At 45.8% G+C, this 15,903-nt stretch overlaps 2 protein-coding genes across 3 annotated transcripts in view; one reads left to right on the top strand and one right to left on the bottom strand.

Annotated features, from left to right (window-relative positions):
• FHIT (fragile histidine triad diadenosine triphosphatase) overlaps positions 1–15,903 on the bottom strand; it is a 1,817,261-nt gene that overhangs the window by 1,523,101 nt on the left and 278,257 nt on the right. The gene's annotated exons all lie outside the window — the stretch shown is intronic.
• On the top strand, positions 13,162–13,755 carry LOC132572001 (protein Tob2-like). The gene has a single exon (XM_060238795.1). The coding sequence runs from the start codon at positions 13,162–13,164 to the stop codon at positions 13,753–13,755; it is 594 nt and encodes a 197-aa protein (XP_060094778.1).

The raw sequence follows: 15,903 nt of genomic DNA on the forward strand, positions 1-15,903 counted from the left end.
CTGTAACAAATGCAGGGATGCCTGCTTTGAAAATAGTGCCTCCCAAGACAGTTCCCAAGCTCAAGCCTGGGACTCAGGATGTTCCTAACCACAAAAAATAGTCAAATGCATAGCAATTCACACGCTCATGATAGAATTCCAAGTTATCTCTACTGTTCCCCTTGATGTATCCCTGAAAGCCAGATACCATACACTGAAATGTATCACTTTCAAGTTGTTCCATCTATGAGCACAATGGATTATCAATAAACTAAGACTTTGTTTCCAAATCATCGCTTGGTTCTTTTGAAACTTCCATGCTTGACATTATGTGTGTTCTATATTTTTCTGTAATAAATTTTTAAATGTTTTACTTAATTAGTGTCCTTGGTAAATTTAAGCAATAATTTCTGGAAGTGGAATCCTGTATACATAGATTCTAGATCCTTTTTAAGCCAAAGGTGCCCACCTGTCAATTCTCCAACCTCTTTTGAGGGCATTTTGGCTTACAGTCCAGCCTGGTACTGAAGACTGAAATCATAATCAGAAAGTGCAGCTTCATAGCATCTAGCTGAGGGGATTATTGTCCATACAAACTTGAAATTTGGTGCCATACAGATAATCCTGGAATTTCTCAGTGGCATCCCACTTTGAGGCTAAAAACTCTAATTTGTAGATATGATACTTGAACAGTCAGTGAGTCCCCCACTAGCAAAAGCAATAGGTCTTTCTCCACGCCCCCCCCCCCGCATCATTTTTTTTTTAATAGACAACTGCTCCCAGTCCCCTTGTGTTTATATCTATATATAAAATGAAGAGCTTATTTGGGTCTGCAAGGGCCAACAGTGGAGCTTCACTCCGGTGCTGGATATTTTTTTTAATAAATTGGATTTGTGTCTTTCCCTTCCCACAAGCAGGCTCAGGGTGCGTTCTATCACATGTCCACCATAGCATTTAAAATTTACAGATCAAAGCATCAAAAATTCAGCAACAATAGAGCTTCAACAGATACAGTTGGTCATTTGGAGCTCTAGGCCCTGGAGGGGGGGACTTAATAGCAAGGAGACACACGTTGCCTCAACTAAAGGCCCAGCAGAAGAGCTTTCTTTAAAGGTCCAGTGGAAGAGCTTTCTTTAAAGGCCCTCTCATAGTTTTTATTTCTTCTTACCGCCAGATGGTTCTACTGGATCATACTACAAGCTCCCCGATCTCCCTTTGGATACCTGTGTCTTTTGCTTCCTTCTAGAGCTCATTTTGCTGGATTCGTATCCTCTACTTAAATTATTCAAAGGTTTCACAATAACTGAATATTCATACACAAACTGACTATAATATCTGGTGAATCCAAGAAAAGTCTTTAAGTCTTGGTAACGGCGAGGCCTGGGCCAATTAAGCAGGGCACTATTTTTTTTTGGATCTTTGCTAATACCATTTTGAGAAACTATATCTTCCACATATTTGACAGAAGTCTGGCAGACTTTCAATCCATGGGCTTCCAGCTCATCCAGCACCTTCCTCTCTTCGTGTTCCTCCAGTGTTTCTTCAAATACTATAAAATTGTTTAAGTAGACTAATAATTGCAAGAGATTCATGACTCCTATTACCTTTTCCATAAGCCTTTGGAAAGTAGAGGTGGCTCCCGTAATACCTTGGGGCATCTTTTTAAACGGATAAAAGCCCAGTGGGCATATGAAAGCTGTCTTTTCTTTATCTGTGGGAGATAAAGGTATTTGGTAATGCCCACTTTAAAGGTCCAAAACAGAAAACCACTGGCAGCGTGCATTTCAGAGTCATGACATGTTTGTGCGTTCGTAAATAAACTGAATTTGTAATTTCTGTGTTGCAGCTTGAGACCACTTTTGCATTGAATAGCCTGCACATTAAAACTTTCCAGTTGCTAGAGGAGGAGGCACATATCCCACAGGGACATAATCAGGTGATTAAAGAGTTATTAGCAATTTGCCATCACTTTGTACCTGCACAGTCGATGTTTCCTTTAAAATGACCAGAAGTAGATAAGCTGCCTGTTCTTTGCAGTTGCGCATTCTGTGGTATTTATTGTGTCATGCTTTTCATCATGATGCCAAAAGCTGCCTGTGGAATATTAGGACTTCCCCCAGAAATATTAGTTTGCAAGATACCATGTGAATATGCCCATGTGCAAATTTAGCCTGAATCCATACAGTCAGACTGGCTTTTAAATTTTTATTATGGGCAATGAATATCAGGAACAGGGCACTGCGACAAGCTAGGCAGACACACACCTTCATAAAAAATTTTAAAAGCAAGATTTTTGAGGAGGCCACTACAGTTCCCATTAGGCAATGCCAGGCTGTGCAAGTGAATTAATACACTTGACTGTCACTGATGGAGACTAAAAAGGCGGATTATGAAACAGGAAAAATAAATGAATAAATAATGCTATCATAAGGCACACACCAACACTTGTTTTAATGCTTCAGTGTTGTACCTGGTGTTTGATGCAGCTGTATTTTCCTCTCCACAAAATGTCAAACACTGTTTTTGATCTTTTAACAGTCTGCCTCTTAGTGAGTGGAAGCAGCTGCTGCAGACACAGGAGGTCAGCTGCAGCAAAGCAGAATACAATTATTGTCTTCTTCCCCTCCCCCACTGCCATTGAATACTGTTTGTATCAAGCCACACTGTATGTTGAACATTTGGCTACAATAATCATACCTACAAGCAGGATGCAAACGAAATCAGCAGTTGACTGGGCATCTCTAATAACCCATGCTTGCATTTTATTAGATAATTTTTTAATTAGATTTATTAGATTTTTTTTATTTGAACTTAAGTATTACTAGAAAAACAAAGCAATCCTGACCTTGATGTAAGCAACTAGTCTTTGGATATTTCAACATAAACTTTCCATACCAAAAAAAAGATGGGGGGAAAAGGGCTGCCCTGGAAGCAGGTGGCATTATTTAGTTTGGGTAAGTCCTAGGATAATTTTTATAGCTCTTCTGAGATCCTTGGGCTTTTAAAGGAGCTATTATTATTTGGAATATTTCTAGTAAGTGCTAAGCATTAAAAATAGCACCTGTATAGCTAGCTGCTAAGCTGAATCACCTGTTCATTACCCTAGAGCAGGGGTGGCCAACGGTAGCTCTCCAGATGTTTTTTGCCACTGGCCATGCTGGCTGGGGCTGATGGAAGTTGTAGGGAAAAAACATATGAAGAGCTACCGTTGGCCACCCCTGCCCTAGAGAACAAAGAACCGTTTAATACAATATTATGGAAAGTTGACATATGCACACACATACACACACCAAAGGATAAAAGGAACCAAGGAAGAGAAAGTCTTCTTGTACTTGCAAAAAATAATGCATTTAACTTGCCACTGGAGAATAGAGGAAAAACACATATATGCACAGATTCAACATCGTTTTATGAATTAGGTACTCATCCCCCAACCCCTGCTTTAGTTGTTTTTTGTTTATTTGTGACAAGTGAACCAAACCCTTAAAAAATAATAAGGCCTTTTACAAAATCCTCAAGCAGCACCCCCTGACTGCCCACAAATTTAGCCTCTCCTTATTTTTGGTACTGTTATAACACACTCCCTTCCCAAACATGCTGCTGTAACCCTCTTCTCCTTTGTTCTCACCATGCTTGAGAGAGGTTAGGTCTGGAACAGGAAATAACCCCACCAATGCTGAGCTCAGACTACAGAGACTCATCCAGGGGAGCATCTGACAAAGGGTGCTTTGGCTCTCAAAAGCTCACACCCCCACTATAGTGTTGGTTTCTAAAGTAGGACTAGATCTCGTTCTTCCTCTCCTACTGCAGACTAACACAGCCACCCTACTGAAACTATCCAGGGAAGCAGTATAAACTGTGGCAGAAAGTCCTGATATGCAGTGAAATATTCCTTCCAGTAATCAGATTCCTCATAGGTTGTTTTTTTTTTTTTGGGGGGGGGGGGGCGGAATCTGTACACCAGGTGATTTCTCTTAACACTGTGAAAAAATATTGACAGGGGCCTCATTTTCAGTCCAGGCTGAAACCTATTCTCCTGCAATCTCCTTAATTCAGGAAGGCAAGTCTCAGGTTTTCATTCCGCATTCTGAATCTTTTTAAAGCAAAGACACTTCTCGGGCAGAAGTTCTCTCCTTCCTCCAGCAGCAGTGCTTCCAGCCCACACAGACGCCAGTCTAGGGTTGCCAGATCTGACTCATGAAATATCTGGGAACTTTGGAGGAGGAGCCAGGAGACTTTGGTGTGGAACCAGGAGCAAGGTTGTGGCAAGGGAATTCTGGCCATCACATTTAAAAGGACTGTGCTCCTTTTAAATGCTTTCCGTCAACTGAAAAGAAGAAGAAACTGGATTTATACCCTGCCATTCACTCTGAATCTCAGAGTCTCAGAGCAACTTAAAATCTCCTTTACCTTTGTTCCCCACAACAGATACCCTTCGAGGTAGATGGGGCTGAGAGAGCTCTCACAGAAGCTGTCCTTTCAAGGACAACTCTGCAAGAGCTATGGCTGGCCCAAGGCCATTCCAGCAGCTGCAAGTGGAGGAGTTGGGAATCAAACCCAGTTCTCCCAGATAAGAGTCCACGCATTAACCACTACACCAAACTGGTTCTCTCAAACTGATCCACAAAGCAATTCAGAACTGTAGGGCAGACAAGCCTCCTCAGCCAGGTATATAGTCACAGAGCTATTTGGAGGAGTCATCTGGTAAAGGGTGCTTTGATCCCCTGAAACCTTCTAAAATAGTGTGAATGGGGCTCCTCACAACAGGTAGTAGGGTGTTGAATTTTCATCCTTAGTAAGCTGCTTTGATCGCTATTTAGTGGGAAAGAAAACTGCCTGATGAAGGGAGCTTTGACCCAAAACTCTTGTTGACTCTGAAGTGCTATTGGATTTGGATCTAGCTATTCTACTGCAGACTACCATGACTACCTTCTGAAACTATCTTCATGTGTTCTAAATAAACTAAGGACCACCACCCAAAGTCATAGCTGCAACTTTTACCTAATTTGAAAAGGTACAATTCTATGAACTGTATGCTCTACATGAGTTGATCTTAAAGAGGGCTATGTTTGTTGGTCCCCCCCCCCCCCCCCGCACATACAGAGTGGATGTTCTTGTTAAACTCCTATTTGCTGTGTGCCAACTGATTTTTAAGGGCCAGGATGAGAAATCTAGGATTTGGGATTCTAACCTCACAGAGGGGCGTGCAGCATAAAATGATGCTGGCCAACATCACACAGATTAAGAATGGCCTGCATGAAATCCTTCATGAAATCCCAAATGCTCCCCACTTGCCACCAAAAGTTTCTGAATGCCACGCCCTCAAGATTTGTAGAAGGCCCTCTGGAGAGCCATATGGCCACTCTCAGTCAAATCACCATTAAATTAATCAATCAATCACTCTCAGTCAATCACTCTCAGCCATAATCACCACTCTCAGTCAAAGCAGTGATAGAGTGCATTGTCTTCATTATTTTGACATAGTACCTTCAGGAGGTGAGATATAAAGTTTTTATTTTAAATTCCACATATTAAAAATTAACTTTTTTTCCTTCTCCCCACAATTGGCATAGCTTGCCAAGTGTCAGATTTCCCCCTCCATTTTCTACCCACCCCCAACATTATTTATTGCAATCCAAAGGAGGCTAGGTATAATTGGAAAGCTGATAAGCTCCTTCCACACATATCTTAAATTGAGATTTAAGTTAGCACTTGGAAAGAGTCCTGTGGGATTCTAAATGAAAGTTTTATAAGCGCTGATATATGCACATATTATTACTCCAGTCGTAATACCTTATTTACACAATTAGCCTTTACTCCAGCAATCAGCCCCACTGAAATTTCACAGTACTCCTTGAAGCTGGGCTTCCTTCACACGCTAAACAACTGCAAAATCGGAGCAGATGGCATATTTTGTTTTGTGATTCCCAAGAACCGTTTCCCCAGATGAAGAGTGCGAAGACTGCCTCCCCCCGCCCACCATTTCACGCCAAATCCGAATCACATTCCAAGTGCCTAAGCAAGGGTACTTTGCTGGTAGGGATAAAATTAGAATTCCCTGTAGGAACTTCCCCTTCTGATAAAGGTGTACTCAGCATGTGTGTGTGTATATACTAAAAATTCCACATCGCTGTTCTTGGCATTTAATTAGGGGGTAAAGAAAAACGTGCAGGACTAGAATTTTAAGTGTTGGTTTAATAACCTTTATCCGGCTCATTTCTGAATGATTTTCTTCCTCTCTGGAGAGGCTTCTAATGTCAAACTGTGGTATTAAGGTGAGTCATGGTTACTGAAGAGGCACGAGGAAGGTACATGACAAAATTTCTTAATTTGAGGATGGGGAAGGGTGGAAGCTAAAGTCATGCCTTCATTTTAGAAATAGCACATTGAAACCCAATGCGTGAAAATGGGCAACACTCAAAACTTATCTTTAACTATAAATAGTGAATGATAGTCTTGACAGAGTCAAGGGGAAAATCTCTCCATGCACATTTTATTATTTAATTTACTTTCAGAGATGTGTCTAGCTTCTAAAAGCAAAATTGAAAATGTATTAAATATATAAAAGCATGGAGATAAAACGACCTCTTGCTTATCACTCACATGATAAATGCTTAAATAAAGCTGTCTTACATTATCTCTGCAAGATATCCAGTTCTCAATGTGATGACCCTGGCAACCAGCAGAGGATGGGGGGATTTACAATGAGCAGAAAGGAGGCCCAGGCAATGTCATGACAACATCACTTCTGGCATGTACTGGAAGTGATGTTATCATGCTGTGATGTTCCTGCAATGCTCTGGTATTTGGGCAAAAACTCTATGGTAAAAATTGCTTCCATCATAGAGTTTTTGCCCAAATTTCAGTGTTTCTATGACATCACCAACATGATGGCATCACTTCTGATGCATGCTGGTGACATAACCTAGGCCTCCCACCCTCTCCTGGTAAATCACCCTGCTGCCCAGATGATTGGTGGGGGAGGGGCCTGGCAGTGAGGATCCCCTGCCTCCACTGAGGGAGCTGACAACCCTAGATGAGTATCTGGCAAAAGAGCGGGAGAGCGTTCCCCCAAAAGAATGCTTGTGGAACAGCCATCCTCTATGTTCTTGATATGCAGACAGTGCAGCCAAAAGGATGCTCACAATTAGCATGCATTATGGCTATGGGATATGGAAGAAATTAGTTTCCATGTAACTTTGGAGTTAGGCAGCGATTTTTCTCCAGGCCAGTTCAGCCAGGGATCCTGAAGGGTTTTTTGCCATCTTCTGAGTATGGAGCAAGGGTCACTGGAAGTGTGTGGGGATGGGGGGGGGGGTGTATTTGTGAATTTTCTGCACTGTGTCGGGGAGATTTCTTCCAACTCCGTGATTCTATGATTCTAGAGAGAGAGTACATTTCAACTAGTAGCACAGCCTACACTGGATGCAGCTTACATCACCACAACCATATTAATGAGTTCTTCTCCATGAGAATTCTAAGGAGCGAATGATCTATTCAATCCTGCGGTATTACAGTCAGGTGATACCTGATGATGGTCCGGTATTACAGCCAGGGGCTACCTTATCATCAGGGCTATCTCATCATCACATATGGGAGGACTACAGGGGTCTGATTTCTCAGAGGGGTATGGAGCTGATCAAATCATATAATTTGCTTTTGTATGATGTTTGGATTGGGTCTGCATGCTATAAGGATAGGGTTGCCAAATCATAGAGTTGGAAGCTACCTTCAGAGTCATCTTGTCCAACCCCCTGCACAATGCAGGAAATTCACAAGTGTCTCCCTTCCGCCATACTCAATGACCACCCTGCTCCTAACACAGAAGATAGCAAAAACAAAACAAAGCAAAAAAAAAAAACCCACCCTATCCAGGATCCCTGGTAAAATTGGCCTGGAGAAAAATTGCTGCCTGACCCCAAAGGTGCAAACAGCACTTCCTTGGGCATGTATGAAGGGGCCATGAGAACGAAGCACTGATGCAACCCTTCCTGCCCTCCCTCTCATGATTTGCCTAAGTTCACAGATCAGCATTCCTGATGGCTATCTAACCTCTGCTTTAAAACATCCAAAGAAGGAGAGCCCACCACCTTGTGAGGACGCCTGTTCTATTGAGGAACCACTCTATCAAGAAAATCTTCCTAATGCAGGGCTGGCCCTAAGGCATGCGGCACCTCAGGCAGACTTACTGCCCCCCCTCTGCAGTGGCACCCCCGGGCTGCCCCCCTCCATAGCAGCACCCTCGGACTGCTCCCTCCCCTTTTCTCTGTGGTGCTGCATTGTGGCGCTGTGCTCTGTCCCCCCGCCCCCCCGCACGCTCTTCTGAATTAATTTCAACCCGTTGGTTCCAGTTCAACCTTCTGGGGCCATAGAAAACAACTCTGCACCATCCTCTATATGTCAGCCCTTCAAGTATTTGAAGATGGGGATCATATCACCTCTCAGTTGTCTGCACTCCAGGCTAAACATATTCAGCTCCTTTAGCCTTTCCTCATAGGACTTCATCTCCAGACCAAATACTTGGGAAGGAGGAGTTTGCAGAGGGGAGGAACCTCAGCAGTGTATCCACCCTCCAAAGCAGCAATTTTGTTCAGGGGAACTGATCTTGGTAATCTGGAGATCAACTGCAATAGCAGAACTGACCTTGAGGTATAAAAGCTAATGGCAAAAGTGGCACAAAAGCTGAAAGAGGCAGACAAGTTGGAGTTCTCCAGGCCCCATGGCACCTGGATGTTCGCAACCTTATATAATGGAGGCCCAGAGAGAACTGTTACCTGGGGGCTCATGGTAGCTCTAAGCAGCTCTGGTTAGGGCAGCAGTTGCTCTCCTCTGAGAGTAACAGAACTGATTACAGTAAGCCAGCCTGTCTCCAAGACCTCTCCTGCACCCAGTAAATATTCTGCATGATGGTGAATGGGACCCATATGGCAGCCTACTATTATCAAATACACAGTTATGGAGCAGAACAAATATTGTACTGATGCCGGGGGTGAACTGTGCCTCCCATGAGTGATAGAACCCCAACAGCTGCTCATCCTAAGTAGCTTTGGAAATATACAATTTTCCAGCAGAGACACAAAAGCCATTTCCCACCAACCATTTTCAGTCCCAGAAATCTTCCCAGCCGCTCCTCCCATGCTAGATTCCAAAGGTGTTTCTCTTCACAAATGCATATGTGGGATCCCAGAGGGGAAAAAAAAAATATGAGGGGAGAGGGGGGCAGGAGTGCAAGGTAGAAGCAGCAGCCAGTGGGAAATAACTAAGTGCCTTTCCAAGGTTTTGCCACCACAAATTACCCTGCAGCCCTAATGACTTTTCAGCAAAGACTTACATGCAACGCACAGTTCAGTACTCCATCCCAGCTTTAGGCAGCCAAACGGAAAGTCAGCATCCAGTCAGATAACTACAGTAATGTGGTAATGAAATGGCTACTGTAGCATCGATCCAAAAACAATACCAATACCTAATCAATATAGCAATGTTAGAAATATGTAAGAGTGCTTTTGAGAAATAATCTTCTATAGCAGCTTGAAATAAAGGAGTGTTAGCTTGCAAAAAGGGAACTGTGACAGGTCATTGACCTTGTTAAAACCACAAGCTGAAAAACATAGAACAAAACCTGAAATGTTTCTAGAGAAAGAGGAACTAGGGTTTACAGAGGCCCTAGGAAAGGCCCTAATAGAGGCCCTGACGGTTGAAAAACAACCCGAATTGTGGTGAAAAATGTGACGTAGTATATTTGTGACGTAGTATATTGAGTTGGCAATTGGGGAGAAGAAACCCAATAAAAGGTGGCAGGCAATTGTAAATCGCTGCTCAGAGGTCAGAGTCCAGACTCTCTCTCTGATGCCCGTGTATAGAGCGCTTATGCATGTTAAATAAAGAAGCTGTTTTCCTGATCCCTCGTGTCCGCGGCCTCCGTTATTGATCCGGCAGAATTTGGTAATGTATAAATAGGGTTTCTCCTGCTACATATTTTGGTGCATTGGGCCGGTTCTATTAGCCTGGCCGACTGCGGCTGCTGCTGACTGGTGGGACTAGAGCAACGGTAGTGGCGCCACCAGCCCTCTTTTGGGCTGACCGTCCTCAGTCTCCCCCGTCGCCGGCTGCCTTCGACCACGCCTAATCGACCTAGCGGAACGGGGCACCAGGAACCAGCCCTGCTTAGAAGACCCCGGGGCGTGAGTCTTGAACCCCAACCTAGAACCTTGACCACAAGGCCGTGGCAACTTTGTTTTCGGCCCTTGTGCTCAACGTAGCTTTTTCTGTATCATTCTCTGACTGCAGTAACGAACCTCTTCGAGATGGTCGGGTAGGTGACCATACCGGGTCGCCTGACAGCCCACCTCCGTTGAGGGGCGGGCAGGAACACCCCGCTTCAGCAGCGCTCGCAGGACCCACAGCGCGGGAAGGGACATAGCCGCCTTCCGCCTGCGGCCTCCTAACAGTGTCTGATCGACGGAGAAGGGAAGGTATTAGCCCCTTCTGCCGGCGGGCCTTAGTCGGTTCCGCATGCAGCCGCTGCGCTAGGCTACGGGCTGCATTCGAAGAGGGGAAGGGACGAATTCGACCCTTCTGCTTCCTATAGGTAGGGTACTGAGTGAAGAAGAAAAATAAAACGGCTGAGTCACCCGCCAGGGAGAGGCCGCCTCTTCTTCCATTTGGGGAAAATTCTGTGTTTAATGTTTAGGGAAACTGTGTGTCCAATATGTCTTACATGTTCTGCCTGTTTGGTTGACCATAACTGCACTTCTACTCTGGGGGACGCCCCTGCTGTTTTTTTTGTGTTTGCCATCCTGCTATAGGTTTCTGGCAGGGTGCCCCACTCTTCTTTCAGAACTTTCGAAAAGTGGGGAAAGAAAGGGGCGTTTTTGTGCCTCCTCATTAGTAAGAGTTTTATGTGTTCTCCCTCCCTTACCAGGGAAGAGGGGAGGCGTTTCTACGATTGGGAAGATTGTGACTTTCAGGCTCCAGGCGATAAGTTCTATTATATAGTTCGTCCCTGGGTGCGCACCCCAAATAAATTGTCCCTCTCTTGGGAAGAGGCCCTTTGCCCCTACCTTCGGGTCCAATTGTGGGAAGGGTCCAACGATACAACAACTGGGTGGCTGCTTAAGCGACGGGCAAAGACTCTCACTGGGAGTGGCACCTGGGCGCGGTGGTATTTTCTTAGACAAAAAGAGGGGGGCCGCATCTGTGCCTGGGAGATTAAGTCCCAAACTGCCCATCCAGTAATCAGTAAGAGGGCGGTGAATTGGTCCCCTCTGATTGCCCAGCACCCATTAGCTGTGAAGGATTTTCACTCACGAAATTGTAAGCGCTGCTCTGAAGGAGAGAGCTCACTTAGCCTTAGCCCACAGGTCGAGCCTGAACTGGCCTGGTACATAGCGACTTTGGATGCTGGATGGGACCCCTTTAATACCAAAGCGGTGGTCTGCCAGTTAGTCGGCCAGTACCTCGACGATACCTCGCTAATACAACCGCATGAATCCCTCCCCAGACTTTCAGTTGCAGGACCAGCCTCACTGGAGCCCCCGTCGGAGGTTCCGTAGGTTGGTAGGACCCTGGGTCTACACTCCAGGATTACTGACCCTCTGCTGGCGCACTCCAGCGCCCCGTAGGCACAGGCATAATATCTGCCTGTGGGTAGGAGAACAGGGGGAGACGACTGCTTGGTTGCTAGGAGGTCAAATCAGGGGCCCGACTGGAGGCGTAGGACGCACGAGGTGGTGCTTCCTAGGGAAAACTCGGGAGGGTCCCCTACTGGCTTGGAAGATCAAAGGTCGGACAGCCACCCCAGGGAGCTTAGAGGTTGAGTTACCACCCAGCCTTGGGCCGCCTTTAAGGATTTGACGAGTCGCCTTTTTGGTTTAGACTAATGCAGCCAAGGGCAGCGCGTCAAATCATTGGTCTGAGTTTGGGGTGGATTATAAATAGGATTGTGGCATAGATAGACTCCTGGAGGAAAATGAGGAGTCTGGATTTTTTAGATGTCCCAGAAGGGTCCCCGCAGCAGCGTACAGCAGCTGTGGGCTCCCAAAGTGTATTATGGAAGCAGAAGTCTTTAGCAGTTCCCCTTGTGGGTGCAGTTCTGCTTATAATTATCATTGTAATGGCTGCCCAAAAGACACAGCCTTGCTCACCATGCCCCTTTCTTGGCACCACTGCCTGCCCACAACATTGGATTGGGTACCATGGGAAATGTTATTATAAATCTGAAGATGAAAGGGATTGGAATAGCAGTGAGACTAAATGCTCTGCATTTGGTGCCACTTTGGCATTGATTGATTCACAATGGGATCTGAGTTTCCTAGTGAACCTGACTCGCCCTGTACACCACTGGATTGGCCTCTCCAAACAGATAGGCCTAGTGTGGAAATGGCAAAATGGCACAGAGTTTGCTGATCAGTTTCTTGTGCGAGGAGATAATGTATGTGCTTATTTAGATGACACTGGTGTGAGTAGCACCAGGTGTTCCCTGGAGAAAAACTTCCTCTGTAGCCAGGCGGATGCCTGTGCGGGGAGTGAAGGGAGACATTAAGATCAGAGTCAACCTCACATTACTAGAAGCAGCAGGGCAGTGTAAAAGGCCGCTTGTGGTGATGTGAAATATTTCTGCAGTATTGCGTAACCCTCCCTTAGAAAAACGGGAAGTGCCAGTGTGAATCAGCTATCTAGCGATTTACAGTAAATGTGTATGTGTTTTTACCCCAGGAGATTCCTGGAGAACCCCAAAGATGCTATCTGTTAACCAGGAAAACTATGCTTTACTTTGTTTTATGATTGTAATGGGATTGCCATGCTCATGTCATAGGGATCCGGCGGCTGCGTATTACTTGAACTTGCACATCATTAATTGAATATGGGTGTGTAGCTTGAGTGGTATGCAGTTGCCGGGTGTGGCATCTCTGAATGGTCACCTCTTGGACAAGGCACTTGTAGTTAAGGAACCCCTTGGGAAGTAAATTTAAGACATGGAGCAGTGTTTTCTGCTGCCCTCAGTTGTAGGGAGCTGGTCCTTTAAGCCCAATGCAAGGCTCCCCGCCTTTTTGGTCCTTCAGACCCCTGCCCCTTGCATCAGTTGGCACAGGAAACCCACGTTAGTCATGTGATGCCCTTTCCCAACTTCCGACCCATGATTAGGCTTGGAGGCATTCAGGGCAACCTCTATCTCCGTTAGGCATGTATCAGGAGGTGAAGGAGGCCTTGAGTGTTATCACCTTTTACCTGTACGATTGGCTCCCACGGAGAAGGGTTGACCATTTCAGGGAAGAATTGGAGCAGCTACTTGAGAGGAAATATGAAGGCCACTGGTACCCAGAGACACCCCTAAGGGGGTCCGCCTATCGCTGTATTTGGATAGGGAAGACCAGAGACTCTGTAGTAGAATTGGCTGCCAGAAGAAGTGGACTGACTGTAGAGGATGTCCAGGACAGTATTCCTGCAGAATTGACTGTGTGGATTGACCCATTTGAAGTCTCCTACCGATTTGGGGAAGAAGGGCCAGTCGAGACCGTGTATCTGAAAGACAATAAAGGCTGCAGCACAGCCAAGGGACAGAGCAAAAGCAGAAGCAGGCTCAACCCTGAGGCTCCGGCTTTTGTCCCCGCTAGGAGTCAGACAACCTTCTTGTCCGGCTCCCCACCTCCATCTGCTGACCAATCTTCTGGTCTGACTTTCACCGTGGCTACTTTTGCAGCTACCAAGTTTGGCTCCACAAAAGTGAAGAAAAGCAGCAAAAGGCTGAATTGGGGTCTTGCTTGCCCAGGAAAATAAAGGGCTGACTGTGAGAATTGTTTAAATAAGCTTCTTCTCTTGTACAGTTGCTAAACGCCATTGCTGGAGGAGTGAGGGAAGATGGCATCGTCCCCTCCACCGCAGGAGGCCCAGATTGACGTCTGCCTCAACTGGAACCAGGAGCTGGAGGAAGATAGTCCCCCTAAAGTTGGTCGTAAGGGGCGAGCCAGAAAGGCAGCGGCTCCAGCTGGGAAGAAGCACTGGAAGAAGACCATTGCGAAGACCTTCGGCACTCACAAGGGTACTTATAACCTCGAAGTCAAGGGTCGTGAACGGTTTCTGATGTTTAAGGAGCTGAATGAAGCCCTAGAGTTTAAAGATGCCCAGGAAGACCTTGAGACAGGAAAGAAGACCTCAAAGGGTCGTGGTAGAGGCAGAAGCCCCCCAGACGATCAAGAAGAAAAGATGCCCCGACCTCCGGGTAGGCCCAGGGCTATGAGACCATCATTGGCACGCGACGAGTGCGCCTTTTGCCGCGGGAGGGGGCACTGGATCCATTCGTGCCCAGACGCCCCTCCCCAATTCCGCGACAGAGGAAGAGGCCGAAGGGGAGTGCTCGACCACCACTGGCATGCGATGCGTGAACCAAGAGTCATGAGAGTGGCCACAGGATGGTATCTAGCCCCCTACAAGCAAAACCACACAGCTTGGAACGAGGTCTCAGACGTAAGAGCTGCAATTGAGGCGATACCAGAGAGAGACGAGCACGGAAACGGAGAAGACATAGACGAAGCAGCCGGCCTGGCCCCTGAGATAGATGTGAGTCCACAAGAGCCTCTCCAGGAAGAAGCAGCGGCTTCTGCCCTTTTGAACCTCAAGAAGCCTTTCCAAGAAGAAGAAGGCTTGGAGGAGGATCCCACCTGTTAAAACCCTGATGTGAAGTCACGAAGAGGGGACCCCTTTTGAAGTAACTTTGCTTTATTTGCTTTCTGCGCTTAAAAGAAATATTGCCTTTCCTTTGCTAGTAAGAGCTTGCCACGGAAGAAGGGAAAGGTAGGTTGGTCCCTGGGAAGAGTTAAGTAGTCAAAATGTGTTCTGAGCTAGTTTTAGCTTGACACATTGCTTAGTGCCTTGCTCATATCTTGTGATGCTTAAGTGAGAGAGAAGGTTTAGTTCTTTGTGATTTTATTCATGAGAAGCCCTTTGGAAGATTGTTAAGATGAGAAAACCCAGCCCTGGAAAGAAATGTATGATGATAGAATAGACTTGTATTGAACCTGACTTTGTTTGGCTATGCAGTTTGATTGAAGTTTTCCTAGATAGGCTCTCTAGGTGCAGCCTTGCCCCCAGACCTGATTGCTTGAAGCCCGACCTCTGGACCTCACTCACCGGCAGTAGTGAGGTTCCACAGGCAACGCCCTCTGGATCCTGGCCTACCGGGGATGGCAGGATTCCACAGGCATCGGAATGACTCTCCCTGGACGTGGAGCGGTCAACTCCTGTGCGGGTGCAGCTAGGGAGCTCGATTGCTCTACACTCCGGGAAGAAGAAGAAATTCCTCGAGCAACAGCCAGCTGATTGATTATCAAATGTATTATGGGTTTGATGTTTGGCTTTAAGTAGGTTGATTTTAGTATGTGTGTGATGGGTTGTGGATGTAATGATAAGTAATCAAACTCCGTTTGAAAGAGGGGAAATGTAGCATCGATCCAAAAACAATACCAATACCTAATCAATATAGCAATGTTAGAAATATGTAAGAGTGCTTTTGAGAAATAATCTTCTATAGCAGCTTGAAATAAAGGAGTGTTAGCTTGCAAAAAGGGAACTGTGACAGGTCATTGACCTTGTTAAAACCACAAGCTGAAAAACATAGAACAAAACCTGAAATGTTTCTAGAGAAAGAGGAACTAGGGTTTACAGAGGCCCTAGGAAAGGCCCTAATAGAGGCCCTGACGGTTGAAAAACAACCCGAATTGTGGTGAAAAATGTGACGTAGTATATTTGTGACGTAGTATATTGAGTTGGCAATTGGGGAGAAGAAACCCAATAAAAGGTGGCAGGCAATTGTAAATCGCTGCTCAGAGGTCAGAGTCCAGACTCTCTCTCTGATGCCCGTGTATAGAGCGCTTATGCACGTTAAATAAAGAAGCTGTTTTCCTGATCCCTCGTGTCCGCGGCCTCCGT

The sequence above is a fragment of the Heteronotia binoei genome, chromosome 5 (genome assembly GCF_032191835.1).
Source record: "Heteronotia binoei isolate CCM8104 ecotype False Entrance Well chromosome 5, APGP_CSIRO_Hbin_v1, whole genome shotgun sequence".
NCBI classification, from domain to species: Eukaryota; Metazoa; Chordata; class Lepidosauria; order Squamata; family Gekkonidae; genus Heteronotia; species Heteronotia binoei.